The 18,241-nt window shown below is 48.5% G+C and overlaps 1 protein-coding gene across 4 annotated transcripts in view; it reads left to right on the top strand.

Moving 5' to 3' along the window:
* Positions 1 to 18,241, top strand: part of LOC119972615 — a 296,819-nt gene that overhangs the window by 105,402 nt on the left and 173,176 nt on the right. For all 4 annotated transcript variants that reach the window (XM_038809605.1, XM_038809608.1, XM_038809606.1 and 1 more), the window contains exons 3-5: positions 359 to 410; positions 490 to 572; positions 3,263 to 3,402. In XM_038809605.1, coding sequence (XP_038665533.1) covers positions 359 to 410; positions 490 to 572; positions 3,263 to 3,402 — 275 coding nt within the window. The remainder of the gene's footprint in view (positions 1 to 358; positions 411 to 489; positions 573 to 3,262; positions 3,403 to 18,241) is intronic.

The following is an 18,241-nucleotide window of genomic DNA, read 5'->3' as shown; positions in this document are numbered from 1 at the left end:
GTGCAAACTCCACACAGATAGTGACCCAGGGCCGGGATTCGAACCCGGGTCTTCAGCGCCGTAGTCCCAGTGCTAACCACTGCATCACGTGCCGCCCTGTGTACACAGCTTCTAAATAGTTTTTGCTTAATATGTATGAGTAAATAAAGTAAACTTGTTTGTGTAGATAATACTCTAATGTAGAATTGCTTCTGTAAAGTACATCACTTTACTTCCGAGTCAGTTGAACTTGCAACAGTCAAGTTGGAGTTCAATTTCACATCATTATAGGAATATAAGCAAGTAAACATCCATTCTGAAAATATTTGTGCTAGATTTTAGGCTTTATTTGGAAAAAAATTATGCCATCTTTTTTTAGAGCCCCAAATGAGGAAAATGAAGTATCCAAACTCTTCGTATTTTGCGATGAAGTAAGTATTACGATAGTAAAATTTCAAAGTAGATTTTAAATTGAGCACCAATTTAACAACTAAATATATCATTTATTAGGGGTGTGAAGACAACCTTCTTCATGATACAAGAGAAAAGATATCACATCAAGATAGCAGAAGCTGTGCAACAATCCACTCACGGTAAAATTGATGTTTATGCATTTCTTATATTTTTATAATGATTAAAGCAAAGTTCAACAACAGTAATTTGCATTTCAATAGCACTTTAACATGAAAAAAATCCCCAAAGCATTTCACAAATGCATGCAAGGAAAACATATGATGAGCCAAAATGAAGAGATTAAGAGAAGAATCAACAGTTTCATTTGAGGTGATTTTGAGGCTTTAAAGGAAAAATAAAAGAGAGGCAGCGGGAGTTCAGAAAACAGGATTAAAGTGATCAGAAGTATTCCATATCTACAAGTATTAGATATTTAGCAATCTGAAATCAGAGGATTGCAGTTTTTAAGAAGGGTTTGTATGGGGCAGCAGGAGATGCGGTGGGTGAGGGTAGGGCGGGAGTTAACAATATTGTGGAGATGAATGTAAAAAATCTTGTAGTAACCTGTGATTTAAAGTTCAGTTCCAGATAGAACAGGCCAATAAAATTATAAACTTATTTGGTTAAGCCTGAAGTCAGGAGTGTGATGGAATACTCCCCACTTGCCTAGATGAGTGGAGCTCCAACACCATTTCAGAAGCTCGACACTATCTAGGACAAAGTAACCCACGCGATCTCGGCCTGGGTGGTGCGATGACCGGCATCACCCTGCTCCTGCATGTGGATGGACTCCTCCACCTGCCCCTGCAGGTGCTGGAAGCCAGCCGCCATCCCCGCCTCTAGTCCATGGGTCTCTGACTGTGCCTGCACTGTGGGTGAGACAGGATGTTCCAGGAACCTGGGACCTATCTGGGCGGCAGCTGGTTCCTCGGGTCGGGCTGCCCCCTGACCGTTCGGCCCCTCGGCTGCTCCTACCTCCACCTGCTGTACCGGACCGACTGTGTGGTGCGCACCAGATTGGGGGCTGGGGGGGGGGGGGGGGGGGGGGTGGGGGGCGGATTGGCCGGCCCCTCTCCGGCTGGTCCTGTAAAATGTGTGGTTAGGCAGCTGGAGGGGGCTGAGTCGTGATGTGGCGAGGGCTGAGGTGTGGGGTGGCTTGAGAGGCGTTGGGGTGGGGTGAGGCACACGTGTCATGAGGATCCGCAACTCGGCAGGGAGTCTCACTTCGTCGACCTCCGCGTCGGCAACCTACCTCTCCTCCGGGGCACTGACCACATCCAGTGCCCTTTGCTCAGACACAGTGAGGGGACGCAGGTCTGGTGGTCGCACTTCGGTCTTCTCCCGCTCCCGGCTGTTGTGCACGGCCTTGTCTTGGGGGGGATGGAAACACAACAACAGCACTATTAGACAGACCAGCGCATGCAGGGGTTGAACAGATGATGGCATCAGTCGCCAGGACATATGGCCATTGCGGCTGGCATGGGTGCCTGCATGTGGCGCAGGATGGGGGTCCGGCCATCCCGGGGGGGTCCAGTCATCCCCAGAGGAGGGGAGGGGCAGGAGGTGTTTGGGTCACATTTGTGTGGGGAGGTGCCAGGGGCACATTGCTGCCGACTCACCCTGGCCGCCCTGAGGAGGTGATGCAATTTCTTTCTGCACTGGGTGGCAGTTTCATGATGAAGGAGCTGTGCTCCGAAAGCAAGTGATTTGAAACAAACCTATTGGACTTTAACGTGGTGTTGTAAGACTTCTTACTGTGCCCACCCCAGTCCAACACCGGCATCTCCACATCATGAAAAATTCATGGAAGGAGATTCGTAACTTTCCAAAAATAATTGAAGAAGCAAACATTTGCAGGGCTATATGGAAAAGGTAGGAGAGTAGTGGTACTTACTGATAACTCTTTCAAAGTACTGGCAAAATGATCATAGACCAAATGGCTCCCTTCTGTACTGTAAGATTCTAAGTATGCTTTAAGTGAAAACAGGTGCTCAGAGATAGCTGCAGATACTTATTTCGACTTAAGATGACATTTGTCACTTGGCCCAGCCATGTATCCTGAAGATGAATACCTCAACACTTCAAGCTTCAGTTTCAATGCTAATCATTATACTAGTGATCCAAAGCCTGCTGTGACATCATATGACACATGGACCTTTAGGTCATCAGAGACCACTGCTTATTTTTCGGCTTTATAGAGAATCTTGCCATTCAGGCAAATATTTCTGAGATTAGGAATGCTTCTGATGCACTATCAATGACCACGGAAGCGAGGTTGTAGTCCAAACTGAAGGCTTTAATAGATAAGATGTTTCCCCCAGCAGCTCTGAAAGAAAGGAAGCTGTGGGGGATACACGGGCTCTTATGCCCCGCCTTACTGGGTGGAGCTACCTTACAACTCTAACCAATGGGTGACTAGTGTTACATACCATCGGGCCAATGAGCAGCAAGCCTTCTCCACCAATGGTGTCTCGGCATTGCTAGGTACCGTAGCACCTCTAGTCATACTACCACAGCTTCTGATGCATCTTGTCTTGTGATTATAATGCAAATCCTTCTTGATTGGGGATCAATTACAAAGCATTCTGTGTCAGTAAAGATTCCATTTTTGAGCCATGCAGCATTTATGTTGAGGAACTGTCATTCTATAGTTTCGCAGCTCTTGATACTCTTAAATTCATTTATAGTGAAAGGTGGATTTCAGAGCATGCACATATTTGCAATATCAACATACTTCAATTTTGTGAACATGAGGCTTCATTGACAGTTATTGAATTAATGAAGATTATTTACAATAAATTATTATATTGTAAAATTTCCTCTTTTTCAGTTCAAAAGAAAAGCAGGAATGTACAAGGCGAAGCCTTAAACACAAATCTCTTCATACTAAATTATTTGAAGAACTGTCAAAAGGTCAATTTTCATTTGACTGGAGCAAGAAAAATGGTGGGGCACATGGTGGAAATAAAGGTAATTTGATGTTTGAACATTTTAGTGATTCTGTTGGGGTTTCTTTAGCAAGATCGCCTGTGGATTAGTGCATTGGATTGATTTTTTTGTTACCATTTAATATTGCTATAATCCTGGCTCCACTTAGAAAAATCAGTTTCTAAATTGCATTTTAATAAGCTCATATAAGAAAACTTGTCATCAAGTATCATAATTGCATGCATTTTCTCCGAATGTTCAGTTGAATAGATGAAATAGACATATCTTTGATTCGAAAGAGTACATCCAGAGAAGGCATTTCTTTTGTTGGAGAAATCCAGAATAAAGGGGAATGATTATAAAATTAAAGTTGTATCTTCCATAGGTGAAAATAGTAAACATTTTTACAAATAAAGGGTAGTGGATATGTCAACACTGTCACCCAAAAAGCTGCAGGTAATTTTGGTCAATTGAAATTTCTAAGATCGAGATTGGTAACTTTTTATTAGGGAAGTAAATCAAAGAAAATGCAGGAATATTGGGTCAATAGAATTGAAGTACAAGTCTACCATGATTTATCAGGATGAACAGGTTTTTGGAGCTGAATAGTCTACTCAAGGCAGGAATAGAAACTTGAACGCAGCGGTTGATCTATAAGAACCTTGTCCGGCAGTCATTGGTGGGGGAGGTTTTAAGGCATCATGTGGGTTGGGGAGGAACGGGGGTTTCCGTGTCTCAACATTTTCTAGAAACCAAGAATGATCTTATTTCCCAAAGATCAGCGGCTGGATTCTCCGCTTCAGCAGCTAAGTGCTGGCTCAAACGGAGATGCTAAGTGCTGGCTCAAACGGAGAATTTGCGGGGGTTTTTACGATGTCAAAATCGGCAATGAGCCCCCACCGATTCCAGGACCGATGAGGGGCTAGCAGCCGCGCCAGGTAAAGCTCTTTACTTGCCGATATGGATGCGGAATAGCCAGGTCCGTGGCCGCCTATGTGCACGACGGCGGCTTGCCGCGGCCGGGCCATACAACAGGGACTGCCCCCCTGAAACCCCTTGTCACCCCTGGACCACCCCCCCACCAATCCCCCAAGCCCCCGCCGAAGCACCCCCTCCCCCTGCCAGCGGAACAGCTCCACCACCCCCAGGTTTATGAAAAGTGAGAGGGCACGTGTCCCACGCCTTCGGGAAGTCGGTCCATTAGGGGCGGAGCATCGGGAGGAATAAGGCGTGTGAGGAGAGTGGGGCATCAGAAAAATGGCATCTGCCCCCGATTTTGCCGTAAAAATGGATTATCCGGCCGATCGCCAATCGGAGAGTCCCACCCCAGAGATGCCAAGTGAAAGGTTTCTCGGAAGATTGGTCTTTGCTCAGGCTGGGGTGGCCCAATGCCTCCTTGATCAGCCTGGGAGGAGCATAGCTGCTTCTCTTGGCCCATGAGAAGTTGAAAGAGAGTGAATGTTAAATCCTGCCTGGTTTCTTCTGGCCAGTTGGATACTCCCACCATTCTCTACTGCCGATAGACTCCCCCTGGGTGGATCTTAAAATGGCGCTACAGTGCTGATGTCACCATCAGACCACGACATGAATCTTAAGAAGGACACGCCTGTTATTTGAGGGATCCTCATCCAGCTCCTGAATTGTCACCTTGAATATAATGGTGACTGATAACATAGTATTTTTGACGAGTGATTTAAATTTTTAATATTTTAACCCTTACTCATTCCTTTCTTCATTCGGGGCTTGGTTTAGAATCAAAGCAATGGTAATATCTGGCAATGATGCTGTTTGCATCACCAGGCAATCATTAGTTTCCTTCTCTCTGCCCAAGGAGGTTGGAAGAGTCAGCTTGGCAACTGGAATGTCTTCTGCTGTTAATGAATGTTGCTGTATTGGTTTTGTTGGTTTTCTCTAATTCTGTGTTGCAGAAGATTTGAGCCAAGAGAATGAAATTGGCCTATTGCCCTCACAAGCTGTGTTTAATATTATGAAATAAACTTTAAAGATATATAGTGAAAGGCTATTTCGAAATGTTAATTAACACTTAATTAGGGCGTTTAAACTTAGAATGAGCACTGGAAGGATAAAAGAGCCAGTTAAAACCATTTTTTAAGAAATTGAATATGGAATGCATTACTAGATATAGTTGAGTTAATCGAAACATATAGGAGGAATTTAGCTAAATACTTATGGACAGTAATATTTTTAAAAACCCAGTGAAAGAGCAGATAACTGGGGCTATTGTAGATAGCTCCAAAACAGAATTGACATTGGATTGCATGACTACTTCCTGGGATGACCCACAACACAAGAGGACATCTTGAAGAGGCACTTTAGGTGCCTTGACCATTCTGTAGAAGCACCATAGTATTCCCCTACAAGAGTCGTTGTGTGCTGCATGCTGCACAAAATGATACAGTGGAAGGCCTACAACCAGAGGGAGCAGAATTCAAACTTATAGTTATAACACCTGAGGAGAAGGAAGAGGAGTGGGAGGAGACCCATGTCGAGTGTCATGAGGCCTGGTCAACTGAAGGTGCAGCCAACAATAATGGAGCAATTAAAATGGGCATGTTTGGAGTTCACGTGATGTGAGCTCAGGATTGGCTGTGTTTCTGTGAGCTCTGGCACCACTCAGCCTATAATCCTTTAATTTAGTGTGCTCAAGCAGCTCGTGCTTAACTAATGAGAACTCCATATTGTGCCTTGGAAGATTTATGGCTAAACGGTGGTGACAAAATGCCGAGAAATATTAAGAAAATTGTTGCCAAAAAAGAGTAGTCATAATTGATCGGGGTGGAGCCGATTGCTGAACATGGCGACTTAGTGAGCGAACAGGTCCTCGATTCAGCAAAGGCATTACAACTCATGACTGTGAATATTACTAAGGTCATTGACGAAAAAGTTAGTCTGTTGACACAAAATATCAGTGCTCATACTATGGAGCTGCAGAGGGTGCTGGTTTAGCACAGTGAGCTAAACAGCTGGCTTGTAATGCAGAACAAGGCCAGCAGCGCAGGTTCAATTCCCGAACCAGCCTCCCCGAACAGGCGCCGGATTGTGGCGACCGGTGGCTTTTCACAGTAACTTAATTGAAGCCTACTTGTGACAATAAGCAATTATTATTATTAATACGGGTAATAGGCTTGACAAAGTGGTAGAGAGAATTAGTATTGTCGAAAATGCATCTTTCTCAGTAGAGGCCTGCTTATAACCTTTGGAAAAGCAGTTGCGTGGTATGTCAAAATTCCTTGATGACCTGCAAAACTGAGGACAAGGGAAGAATGCTTGGATTGTCGATTTGCCAGAAAGAACTGAGGGAAAGCTCCTAGTTAAATTCTTTGAGAGCTGGCTTCCACAATTTCTTAATTTAAAAATGAAATAGGTACATTAAATTAGAAATGCACATTGTGCCCTGTCTCTGAGGCCTAGAGCCAACCAATGATGGCACAAATCATCGTAAATGACTATGATTTAGTGGCCATTACTGAAACATGGTTAAAGGATGGTCATGACTGGGAGTTAAATATCCGAGGGTATCAAACTATTCGGAAGGACAGAGTGGATGGTAAGGGAGGTGGTGTTGCTCTGTTATTTAAGGATGACATCCGGGCAATAGTAAGGGATGACATCGGTGCTATGGAGGATAAGGTTGAATCCATTTGGGTGGAAATCAGGAATAGTAAGGCGAAAAAGTCACTGATAGGAGTAGTCTACCGGCCACCAAATAGTAACGTTATGGTGGGGCAGGCAATAAACAAAGAAATAACTGATGCATGTAGAAATGGTACAGCAGTTATCATGGGGGATTTTAATCTACATGTCGATTGGTTTAACCAGGTCGGTCAAGGCAACCTTGAGGAGGAGTTTATAGAATGTATCCGCGATAGTTTCCTAGAACAGTATGTAATGGAACCTACGAGGGAACAAGCGGTCCTAGATCTTGTCCTGTGTAATGAGACAGGATTGATTCATGATCTCATAGTTAGGGATCCTCTCGGAAGGAGCGATCACAATATGGTGGAATTTAAAATACAGATGGAGGGTGAGAAAGTAAAATCAAATACTAGTGTTTTGTGTTTAAACAAAGGAGATTACAAGGGGATGAGAGAAGAACTAGCTAAGGTAGACTGGGAGCTAAGACTTTATGGTGGAACAGTGGAGAACCTTCCAAGTGATTTTTCACAGTGCTCAGCAAAGGTTTATACCAACAAAAAGGAAGGACGGTAGAAAGAGGGAAAATCGACCGTGGATATCTAAGGAAATAAGGGAGAGTATCAAATTGAAGGAAAAAGCATATAAAGTGGCAAAGATTGCTGGGAGATTTGAGGACTGGGAAATCTTTAGGGGGCAACAGAAAGCTACTAAAAAAGCTATAAAGAAGAGTAAGATAGAGTATGAGAGTAAACTTGCTCAGAATATAAAAACAGACAGTAAAAGTTTTTACAAATATATAAAACAAAAAAGAGTGGCTAAGGTAAATATTGGTCCTTTAGAGGATGAGAAGGGAGTTTTAATAATGGGAAATGAGGAAATGGCTGAGGAACTGAACAGATTTTTTGGGTCGGTCTTCACAGTGGAAGACACAAATAACATGCCAGCGACTGATAGAAATGAGGCTATGACAGATGAGGACCTTGAGAGGATTGTTATCACTAAGGAGGTAGTGATGGGCAAGCTAATCGGGCTAAAGGTAGACAAGTCTCCTGGCCCTGATGGAATTCATCCCAGAGTGTTAAAAGGGATGGCTAGGGAAATTGCAGATGCACTAGTGATAATTTACCGAAATTCACTAGACTCTGGGGTGGTCCCGGTGGATTGGAAATTAGCAAACGTGACACCACTGTTTAAAAAAGGAGGTAGGCAGAAAGCAGGAAATTACAGGCCAGTGAGCTTAACTTCAGTAGTAGGGAAGATGCTGGAATCTATCATCAAGGAAGAAATAGCGAGGCATCTGGATAGAAATTGTCCCATTGGGCAGACGCAGCATGGGTTCATAAAGGGCAGGTCATGCCTAACTAATTTAGTGGAATTTTTTGAGGACATTACCAGTGCAGTAGATAACGGGGAGCCGATGGATGTGGTATATCTGGATTTCCAGAAGGCCTTTGACAAGGTGCCACACAAAAGGTTGCTGCATAAGATAAAGATGCATGGCATTAAGGGTAAAGTAGTAGCATGGATAGAGGATTGGTTAATTAATAGAAAGCAAAGATAGGGGATTAATGGGTGTTTCTCTGGTTGGCAATCAGTAGCTAGTGGTGTCCCTCAGGGATCCGTGTTGGGCCCACAATTTTTCACAATTTACATAGATGATTTGGAGTTGGGGACCAAGGGCAATGTGTCCAAGTTTGCAGATGACACTAAGATGAGTGGTAAAGCGAAAAGTGCAGAGGATACTGGAAGTCTGCAGAGGGATTTGGATAGGTTAAGTGAATGGGCTAGGGTCTGGCAGATGGAATACAATGTTGACAAATGTGAGGTTATCCATTTTGGTAGGAATAACAGCAAACGGGATTATTATTTAAACAATAAAATATTAAAGCATGCCGCTGTGCAGAGAGACTTGGGTGTGCTAGTGCATGAGTCACAGAAGGTTGGTTTACAGGTGCAACAGGTGATTAAGAAGGCAAATGGAATTTTGTCCTTCCTTGCTAGAGGGATGGAGTTTAAGACTAGCGAGGTTATGTTGCAATTGTATAAGGTGTTAGTGAGGCCACACCTGGAGTATTGTGTTCAGTTTTGGTCTCCTTACTTGAGAAAGGACGTACTGGCACTGGAGGGTGTGCAGAGGAGATTCACTAGGTTAATCCCAGAGCTGAAGGGGTTGGATTATGAGGAGAGGTTGAGTAGACTGGGACTGTACTCGTTGGAATTTAGAAGGATGAGGGGGGATCTTATAGAAACATTTAAAATTATGAAGGGAATAGATAGGATAGATGCGGGCAGGTTGTTTCCACTGGCGGGTGAAAGCAGAACTAGGGGACATAGCCTCAAAATAAGGGGAAGTAGATTTAGGACTGAGTTTAGGAGGAACTTCTTCACCCAAAGGGTTGTGAATCTATGAAATTCCTTGCCCAGTGAAGCAGTTGAGGCTCCTTCATTACATGTTTTTAAGGTAAAGATAGATAGTTTTTTGAAGAATAAAGGGATTAAGGGTTATGGTGTTCGGGCTGGAAAGTGGAGCTGAGTCCACAAAAGATCAGCCATGATCTCATTGAATGGCGGAGCAGGCTCGAGGGGCCAGATGGCCTACTCCTGCTCCTAGTTCTTATGTTCTTATGACCCCTGTCCATAATTGTCCGTTTACATAATTTCAAGGATCGTCAAAGAATATTGGTGGCAGATAGACGTAATGGGGTCTTGCTCTATGAGGGAGCATAGGCCTTTTTTTTCAAGATTTCTCGGCAGTGATACATCAGAGACGCATGAGGTTTGATGAAGTTAGAAGATGCCTGAAGGTCACTGGAGTGCAATATGTCCTACTGCATCCTGCTACACTGAGGTTGAGATCTGATAACTCTATAAAGACGTTCCTTAATCTGGCTAAAGTCTTGGCTTTTGTGAACTCCATGGAAGGCAATAATTTGGACTAACAGACTGGAGTTCACTGTATAATCCGGACTCTATCCCATGTCATTATAATTCCTTCCTGATTCTGTGTTGGTATTTTTCATTCTGCCAGAGATGATTTAGCGTATGAGTACTACAGTAAGCTTTTATGCTTAAGAATGGCAGGGCTTCCATCTGCCTGCAATGAAAATTACTCCTCCGCGTGCTCCTTCTAGTTAAGGAATATACTGGGCTGGTTGTATGACTCTAGATCTATGTGAAGAATATTCTTCCTTTCTTTTCATCCTTACAATTGAGGTAATGTTTAATGGTCTCCTTTAGAACATAGAACATAGAACAGTACAGCACAGAACAGGCCCTTCGACCCTCGATGTTGTGCCGAGCAATGATCACCCTACTCAAACCCACGTATCCACCCTATACCGGTAAATCAACAACCCCCCCCTTAACCTTACTTTTTAGAACACTACGGGCAATTTAGCATGGCCAATCCACCTAACCCGCACATCTTTGGACTGTGGGAGGAAACCGGAGCACCCGGAGGAAACCCACGCACACACGGGGAGGACATGCAGACTCCACACAGACAGTGACCCAGCCGGGAATCGAACCTGGGACCCTGGAGCTGTGAAGCATTTATGCTAACCACCATGCTACCGTGCTGCCCATCATTTGCTCTGATCATGATGAATATGTCACTGCTGGGAGGTGGGTGTGTGGATTAAGTCTCAATAGGAAGGGGTTAAAATGCAGAAAGGTATTCTGTGTCCTTTTCGTGGCATATTTTGGGCTGGATTCTCCACCCCGCCGTGCCACATTTCTGTTTCACCCCGCCGCCGGGATGCTCCATTATGCCAGCTGGTCAATGGGGTTTCCCATTGTGGGGCAGCGCCACGCGGTCGGGATACGCCCGGGCTGCTGGCAAAACAGAGCATCCCGCCGGCGGAGAATCCAGCCCCTTGTCTCCTCTCTTTTGAGGAGAAAGACTCTTTAGTGTAATTATGGAAGTTTTGTAGGTATAACCTAATAGGGCCTCACATTTGGTGAGGATAACCCCCTAGAGCTATTGGCTTTGGGTGTTTTAAAAAATTACTTTGGGGTTAAAGAATCGTTAATTAGTTCCTCTCAGGGTACAGACAAGCTCATGTCTTAGAAAAAGACTCTATGATAGGAAGACACATACCATGTTAGAAAGAGAGAGGTGGCAGCCAGAGTGGGACCCGGAGCACATGCCAGCCAGTGGATGAGGCAGCCGGAGCGGCGGTGCAGGGCCCAGAGTGCGAGGCAGCTGGACCGAGCGCAAGGGAACAGTAAGGTACAAGGCAAAAGCATACAGCTGTCACTCACTGCGGATTTCTAACACTGGATATCTGAAGATAAAGTTGAGAAGCAGAAATACAAAATGTGTTCAATATCTAGGATCAACAGATTGTCTTCTGAAGTTTCAAAGTAACATTTCTAATTAATGGACTTCCAGAGACAGCCATGGTGTGAGTGGTCATACGCAAGATGGCTCCCATATGAAAACTGCGAAAACAACCTTTTAACCCCATCAAACGGACATCAAAAGTATCCCAAACCCCCCCCCCCCCCCCCCCCCCCCCGCCAACCTAAACCCAGCAGACCACATTGAAGAGGAACCTGAAAAGAGGAAAATGGGAAAGAGCCAGCCAGCCACCCACCAAGAAGGCCAACAAGTACAAGGGGAGGGACGCCTCGACCTCTGAGCCGGCAGCTACCCAAGGTTGCATGGAAACGGGATGGGCCGATCCCATGGAGTTCACAGCACAGACCCAGGCGCTGATGGACAAGCTCACGGACTTCATCACGGCTGAGCTCCAGAGGCACCGAGAGGGGCAGAAAACAGACACGCTGCCATCCACCGAGACAGCGATGGAGAGTGATGGCCCCCATGAGAGAGGCGATTACCAAAATGGGGCGGCAACTGGAGGCCCAGGAGTCAAAGACGAGCAAACTGGAAATAACCATCACAGACCAAGGAGACCGGATCGTGGAATTGGAGACCCATGTTGCCAGCCTGATCAAGACTCAGAAGGGCTTCGGAGAAAATCGACGACCAAGAAAATAGGTCTCGCCGCCAAAACTTGATAATCGCGGAGCTGCCGGAAGGGATAGAGGGGAGAAACCCCATGGAATAAGTATCGGAGATGTTTGGATAACTGATCAATTAAGAGGGCTTTGCCAAGTCCGTGGAGGTGGACCGCGCCCACAAAGTCGCTTTGACAGCGGCCTAGAGCCAGATGGCCTCCACGGGTGATGATTGTGAAGTTCCACAAGGGGTGGGTGCTAGGAAGGGGAAACATAAGGGGGAGTGATGGGGGGAATGGTGGGGATAGTGTGCTAGTTGCAACGAGCTGAATGTGGAGACGGTGAGAAATGGGAAGCTGTCAGTGGCCATTTTGAATGGCCTGAGAATAAAGGCAGACCCGATCGGACAGGGCCGGGTCCACAAGGTAAACTTGCTAACCCTACAGGAGTGGGAAACTGAACACCTTCATGGAGCAGATGGAGGAGCAGACTCGTGGACGTGTCTCCACCCGGGGGGAAAATGAATTCTTCTTCTTTCACATGCACAAGGCCTACTCACGGTTCAACCTTTTTGTGGTAGTAAAGTGGGTGCTTCCAGGGCAAACAAAGGCGGAATACTCTACCATTGTAATCTCCGACCATGCACCACATTACGTCAACATAACCAAGCACTGGCTGATCGACTCTATGCTGGAGGTGGATCGACAGTACTGGTTTAGCACAGTGGGCTAAATCACTGGCTTGTAATTCAGAACAATGCCATCAGCGCGGGTTCAATTCCCATACCAGCCTCCCCGAACAGGCGGCGGAATGTGACGACGCGGGGCTTTTCAGTCACTTCATTGAAGTCTACTTGTGACAATAAGCGATTATTATTATAATAATTATTATTACATAACTGAGGCTGTAATACACTAAACAGCAAGCCTCCTGCCTCTGGACCCGAACTGGTTCCGGAGGCGGAGACATGCCACCTTTATACATATGCCCGAGGGGAGGAGCCACAGGCAGAGCCAGCCTGGACAAGCCCAGGCATGCACAATACAATACAATGCCCTACAATGCAATACCATGGTTTACCACATTCACCTCCTGTTTAAAAAAGGTCCAGCGGGGGTGAAGTGGTCTTAAAGGTCAAGTCTGTCGGGGGCCTTGACTTTCTGCCATGATCGCCTCAGTCCCGGCTGTGGTCTGGGCGCCGGTGTCAAGACCTGCGTGTCTGGGAGCGTGTTGTCTTCTTCTTCACCCAGATGTTGAGTCGGCGAAGGGGGGCGCGGTGTATGGGCGAAGGTGGTGGTGCTTGTCGCCGGTGGGCCTGCGGGTGTCAATTCATGAGGGAGGTGGGCAGGGGTGGGGGAAGACAGTGTAGGGTGGGCGGTGGTGGTGATGGTCGCTGGGGAACCTGCAGGTGCCAAATCCCGAAGGGAGATTGTGTCCTTCCACCCGTCCTGGTGTATCACGTAGGCATATTGTGGGTTTCCATGGAGGAGCAGGACCTTCTCGACGAGGGGTCGGTTTTATGGCTCCTCGCATGCTGCCGGAGAAAGATGGGCCCTGGGACTGTCAGCCAGGACGGAAGCGAGACCCCGAAGGTGAATTTCCTGGGGAAGGGAAACATAAGTTCATGAGGAGTCTCATTGGTGGCTGTACACAGGAGTGACCGGATGGAGTGGAGCATGTCGGAGAGGACCTCCTGCCAGCGGGAGACTGGGAGACTTCTAGACCGTAGGGCCAGAAGGACGGCCTTCCAGACCATCGCGTTGTCCCTCTCCACCTGTCCGTTTCCCCGGGGGTTATAGCTGGTCGTTCTGTTGGAGGCGATGCATTTGCGGAGCAGGAACTGATGCAACTCTTGCTCATAAAGGAGGAGCCCTGATCACTGTGGATGTAGGCAGGGAACCCGAACAGGGTGAAAAGACTGTGCAGGGGCTTGATGTCGGTGGCAGAGGTCATGTCAGAGCAGGGGATGGCGACGGGGAATCTTGAGTACTCGTCAACGATGTTGAGGAAGTACACGTTACGATCAGTGGAGGGGAGGGGCCCTTTGAAGTCGATGCTGAGGCGCTCAAAGAAGCGGGAGGCCTTTACCAGGTGTGCTCTGTCTGGCCGATAGAAGTGTGGGTGCACTCTGCGCAGACCTGGCAGTCCCTGGTCACGGACCTGACCTCCTCGATGGAGTAAGGCAGGTTGCAAGTCTTGATGAAGTGAAAATAAACGGGTGACCCCCGGGACAGAGGTCATTGTGGTGGGCCCGGAGTCAGTCTACCTGTGCGCTGGCACATGTACCGCGGGAGAGGGCATCTGGGGGCTCATTTAGCTTCCCGGTCGATACAAGATATCATAGCTGTAGGTGGAGAGCTCGATCCTCCACCTCAGAATCTTGTCATTCTTAATCTTGTCCCGCTGTGTGTAATTGAAAATGAAGGCAACCGACCGTTGGTCAGTGAGGAGAGTAAATCGCCTGCCGGCCAGGTAATGCCTCCAATGTCTCACAGCTTCTACGATGGCTTGGGGTTCCTTTTCGAAGGAGCTGTATCAATTTCAGAGGCATGGAGGGTACGGGAGAAGAAAGCCACGGGCCTGCCCACCTGGTTCAGTGTAGCGGCCAGAGCAAAGTCCGATGCTTCGCTCTCCACTTGGAATGGGATGGACTCGTCCACAGCGTACATTGCGGCTTTGGCAATATCTGCCTTGATGCGATTGAAGGCCAGTCGGGCCTCAGCCGCCAGGGGAATAATGGTGGATTTGATCAGTGGACGGGCCCTGTCCGCATAGTTGGGGACCCACTGGGCATCTCTTCAGGGCCTTGGGGCAGTGGGGGAGGAGGAGTTCCAGGAGGGGGCGCATGCGGTCGGGGTCGTGCCCTAGGACTCCGTGTTCCACGACGTAGCCGAGGATGGCTAGGCGGGTTGTGCGGAAGACACATTTTTCTCTATTATAGGTTAGGTTTAGGAGTTTAGTGGTGTGGAGGAAGTGCCGGAGGTTCTCGTCATGGTCCTGCTGGTCATAGCCGCAGATGGCGACATTGTCCAAGTACAACAACGTGACCTGCAGCCCGTACTGGTCAACCATTCGGTCCATTATCTCTTTGGAAGACCCAGTTGGTGACGCCGAAGGCGACCCTGAGGAAGTGGTAGAGGCGGCCATCTGCCTCGAAGGCAGTGTATTGGCGATCCACCGGGCGAATAGGGAGCTGGTGGTACGCGGACTTCAAGTCGACTGTGGAGAAGACTCGCTACTGCGCAATCTGGTTGACCATGTCACATATGTGAGGGAGGGGGTACGCATCGAGCTGCGTGTACCGGTTAATGGTCTAGCTGTAATCGATGACCATCCGGTGCTTCTCCCCAGTCTTGACGACCACCACTTGGGCTCTCCAGGGGCTGTTACTAGCCTCAATGATCCCTCTCGCAGAGGTCGCTGGACCTCCGACCTGATAAAGGCCCTGTCCTGGGCACTGTAGCGTCTGCTTCTGGTAGCAACGGACTTACAGTCCGGGGTGAGGTTTGCGAAGAGAGAGGGTGGGGCGACCTTAAGGGTCGCGAGGCTACAGGCGGTGAGGGGGGGCAGGGGTCCACCGAACTTTAAGGTAAGGCTCTGGAGATGGCACTGGAAGTCGAGCCCCAGTAATAGGGCAGCGCAGATATGGGGGAGGACGTAGAGCTTAAAGTTAGTGTACTCTACGCCTTATATAGTAAGGGTTGCAGCACAGTACCCCCGGACTGCGTGGGATCCGGAAGCCAGGGAGATTTTCTGGGCCGCGGGTAATATTGGGAGGGAGCAGAGCCTTACCATATCTGGGCGTATGAAGCTGTCTGTGCCCCAGGAGTCGAAAAGGCAGGCCATCTCGTGCCCGTTGATCCGGACGGTCATCGTGGACTTCGCGAGGTTGTGCGGTCGGGACTGGTCGAGCGCGATGGAGGCGAGCTTCGGAAGGCGGTCGGTAGGCCGGTTGGAGGTAGCGGCAGCCAGCGTACGGTCGGGCGAGCTGGGCTTCCGGGAGGCTGCTGAGTGGTCCCAAGATGGCGGCCCCTATGAGCCGTGCTTGGCGTGTGGCATCGGCAATGGCAGCCCCCATGGGTTGCGCGTGGCGTGTGGCAGCGGCGTGGCGTCCAAGATGACGGGCACCGTGGTCTCACGTGGCAGCCGAAATTGAAGATGGCGGCGAAGATGGCGGCGCCCACGGGTCGCACATGGCGGGTGGTGTGGCAGCTGGGGGCAGCTCCGACAGGCAGCAGGCAGCGCTGCTGGGCCTAGAAGGTTTAGGGGGGAAATCAGGCCTGGCAGGCTTTTTCAAAGTGGCCCTTCTTCCCACAGCCATTACAAGTTGTGTTCCGTGCCAGGCAGTGTTGTCTGGGGTGATTACTCTGGTCGCAGAAGTAGCACTTTGGGCCTCTGGCATTGGCGGGCCACTGCGCGGCGCAGGCTTCCGTCGTACCCGGGTCAGTTGATGGCTGCCCCCATGAGGCCCACGAGGGTGCCGCGCGGTCGGTGGTGTAGGCCCCCATGTTCTTGGAGGCCACCTCCAGCGAGTTGGAGAGTTGTACTGTCTCTGGGAGGCCGAGTGTCCCCCCTTCTAGTAAACGCTGGCGGATATAGTTAGAGTTCATGCCCCCAGCATAAGCGTCCTTGATCAGCACCGCATGCTGGGTAGTCGATAATGCCCGGTAGTCACATTTCCGGCAGAGTATGCGCAAGGCAGGCAGGAATTCTGCAAGTGATTCCTCAGGGCGTTGCCGTCTCGTGGCGACGAGGTGCCTAGCATACACCTCGTTAATGGATTTCACGTATTGTCCTTTTAGCAGCGTTATTGCTTCCGCGTACGAGGGGGCGTCCCTGATGAGGAAAAAGACTCTTGGGCTCACCCGTGCGTGGAGGATCTGCTTCTTCTGGAGGTCTGTGAAGTTTTTGGTGAAGGATGTGAGGTACGCTTCGAAGCAGCTTAGCCAGTGTTCAAACGTTTCTGTAGCGTCTGCTGCCTGTGGGTCCAGCTCCAAGCGATCAGGCTTGAGCGATGAGTTCATCTTTAGGAGTTTAGTGTATTAAATTGATACACCATCAGTAATGCACGACGAGTGATGAATGTAACTCAGGCTTTAATTCACTAAACTGCCTCTGGTCCTGAACTGGCTCCGGAGGCGGAGACTTGCCACCTTTATACATAAGCCTGAGGGGAGGAGCCACAGGCGGAGCCAACCTGGACAAGCCCATGCATGCACAATACAATACAATGCCCTACAATGCAATACCGTGGTTTACCACACTTGTGAAAGGAAGACAACTAACAGCGAACATCAGACGCCTGCTGAATGTAGTAATCAAATCCCTGGACGCTGAGAAAGCCTTTGGCCGAGTAGAATGGAGGTACCCCATGGAGGTGCTTGAATGGTTTGTGTTTGGAGCGGGACTCACCATGTGGGCCAAGCTCCTGTACAGCGCTCTTATGGCGAGCGTATGGACAAACACTACCAGCTCCGAATCCTTTCGGCTGCACGGGGGAACGAGGCAGGTGTGCCCACTATCCCCACTCCTGTTCGCACTAGCAATTGAGCCACTGGCAATCGCCTTTAGGTTGGCAGATTGGGGGACTGGAATCCGAAGATGGGGCAGAGAGCATAGAGTTTCACTCTACACAGATGATCTGCTGCTCTACGTGTTGAACCCCCTAGTCAGCATGAGAAAAATAAACGGACACCTTAGGGAGTTCGGCACCTTCTCAAGTTAAAAACTCAACCTGGGTAAGAGCAAAATCTTCCTGGTAAACCCACAAGAGGGACGAGCGGAGCTAGAGCAACTACCACTTAACGTAACCCAAACCAAGTTCAGGTACCTGGGCATCCAAGTGGCCCACACCTGGAAGAGGCTCCACAAATGGAACCTCTCCAGTCTGGTGGAGGAGGTGACGAGGGATCGGCAAAGATGGGACTCACTCCCTCTTTCACTAACTGGAAGAGTACAGATGATCAAAATGAAGGTACTGCCTAGGTTCCTCTTCATATTAGATTGTTCTCGATCTTCATCCTCAAATCCTTCTTTATCAAGGTTGACAAACTAATCATGGTCTTTATCTTGGGAGGGAAGAGAACCTCGAATACAAAAGTCCATTTTACCATCAAGGCGGCATGTGAGGGGCCTGGGGCTACCAAATCCTATGTTCTACCACTGGGCAACCAACGCAGAGAGGGTGAGGGGGTGGCTAAGGGAGCCAGACGCGGATTGGGTCCGAATGGAGGAGGCCCCCTGCATGGGGACCTCACTC

The sequence above is a fragment of the Scyliorhinus canicula genome, chromosome 10, assembly GCF_902713615.1.
Source record: "Scyliorhinus canicula chromosome 10, sScyCan1.1, whole genome shotgun sequence".
NCBI classification, from domain to species: domain Eukaryota; kingdom Metazoa; phylum Chordata; class Chondrichthyes; order Carcharhiniformes; family Scyliorhinidae; genus Scyliorhinus; species Scyliorhinus canicula.
This window is presented reverse-complemented; position numbering and strand designations above follow the sequence as displayed.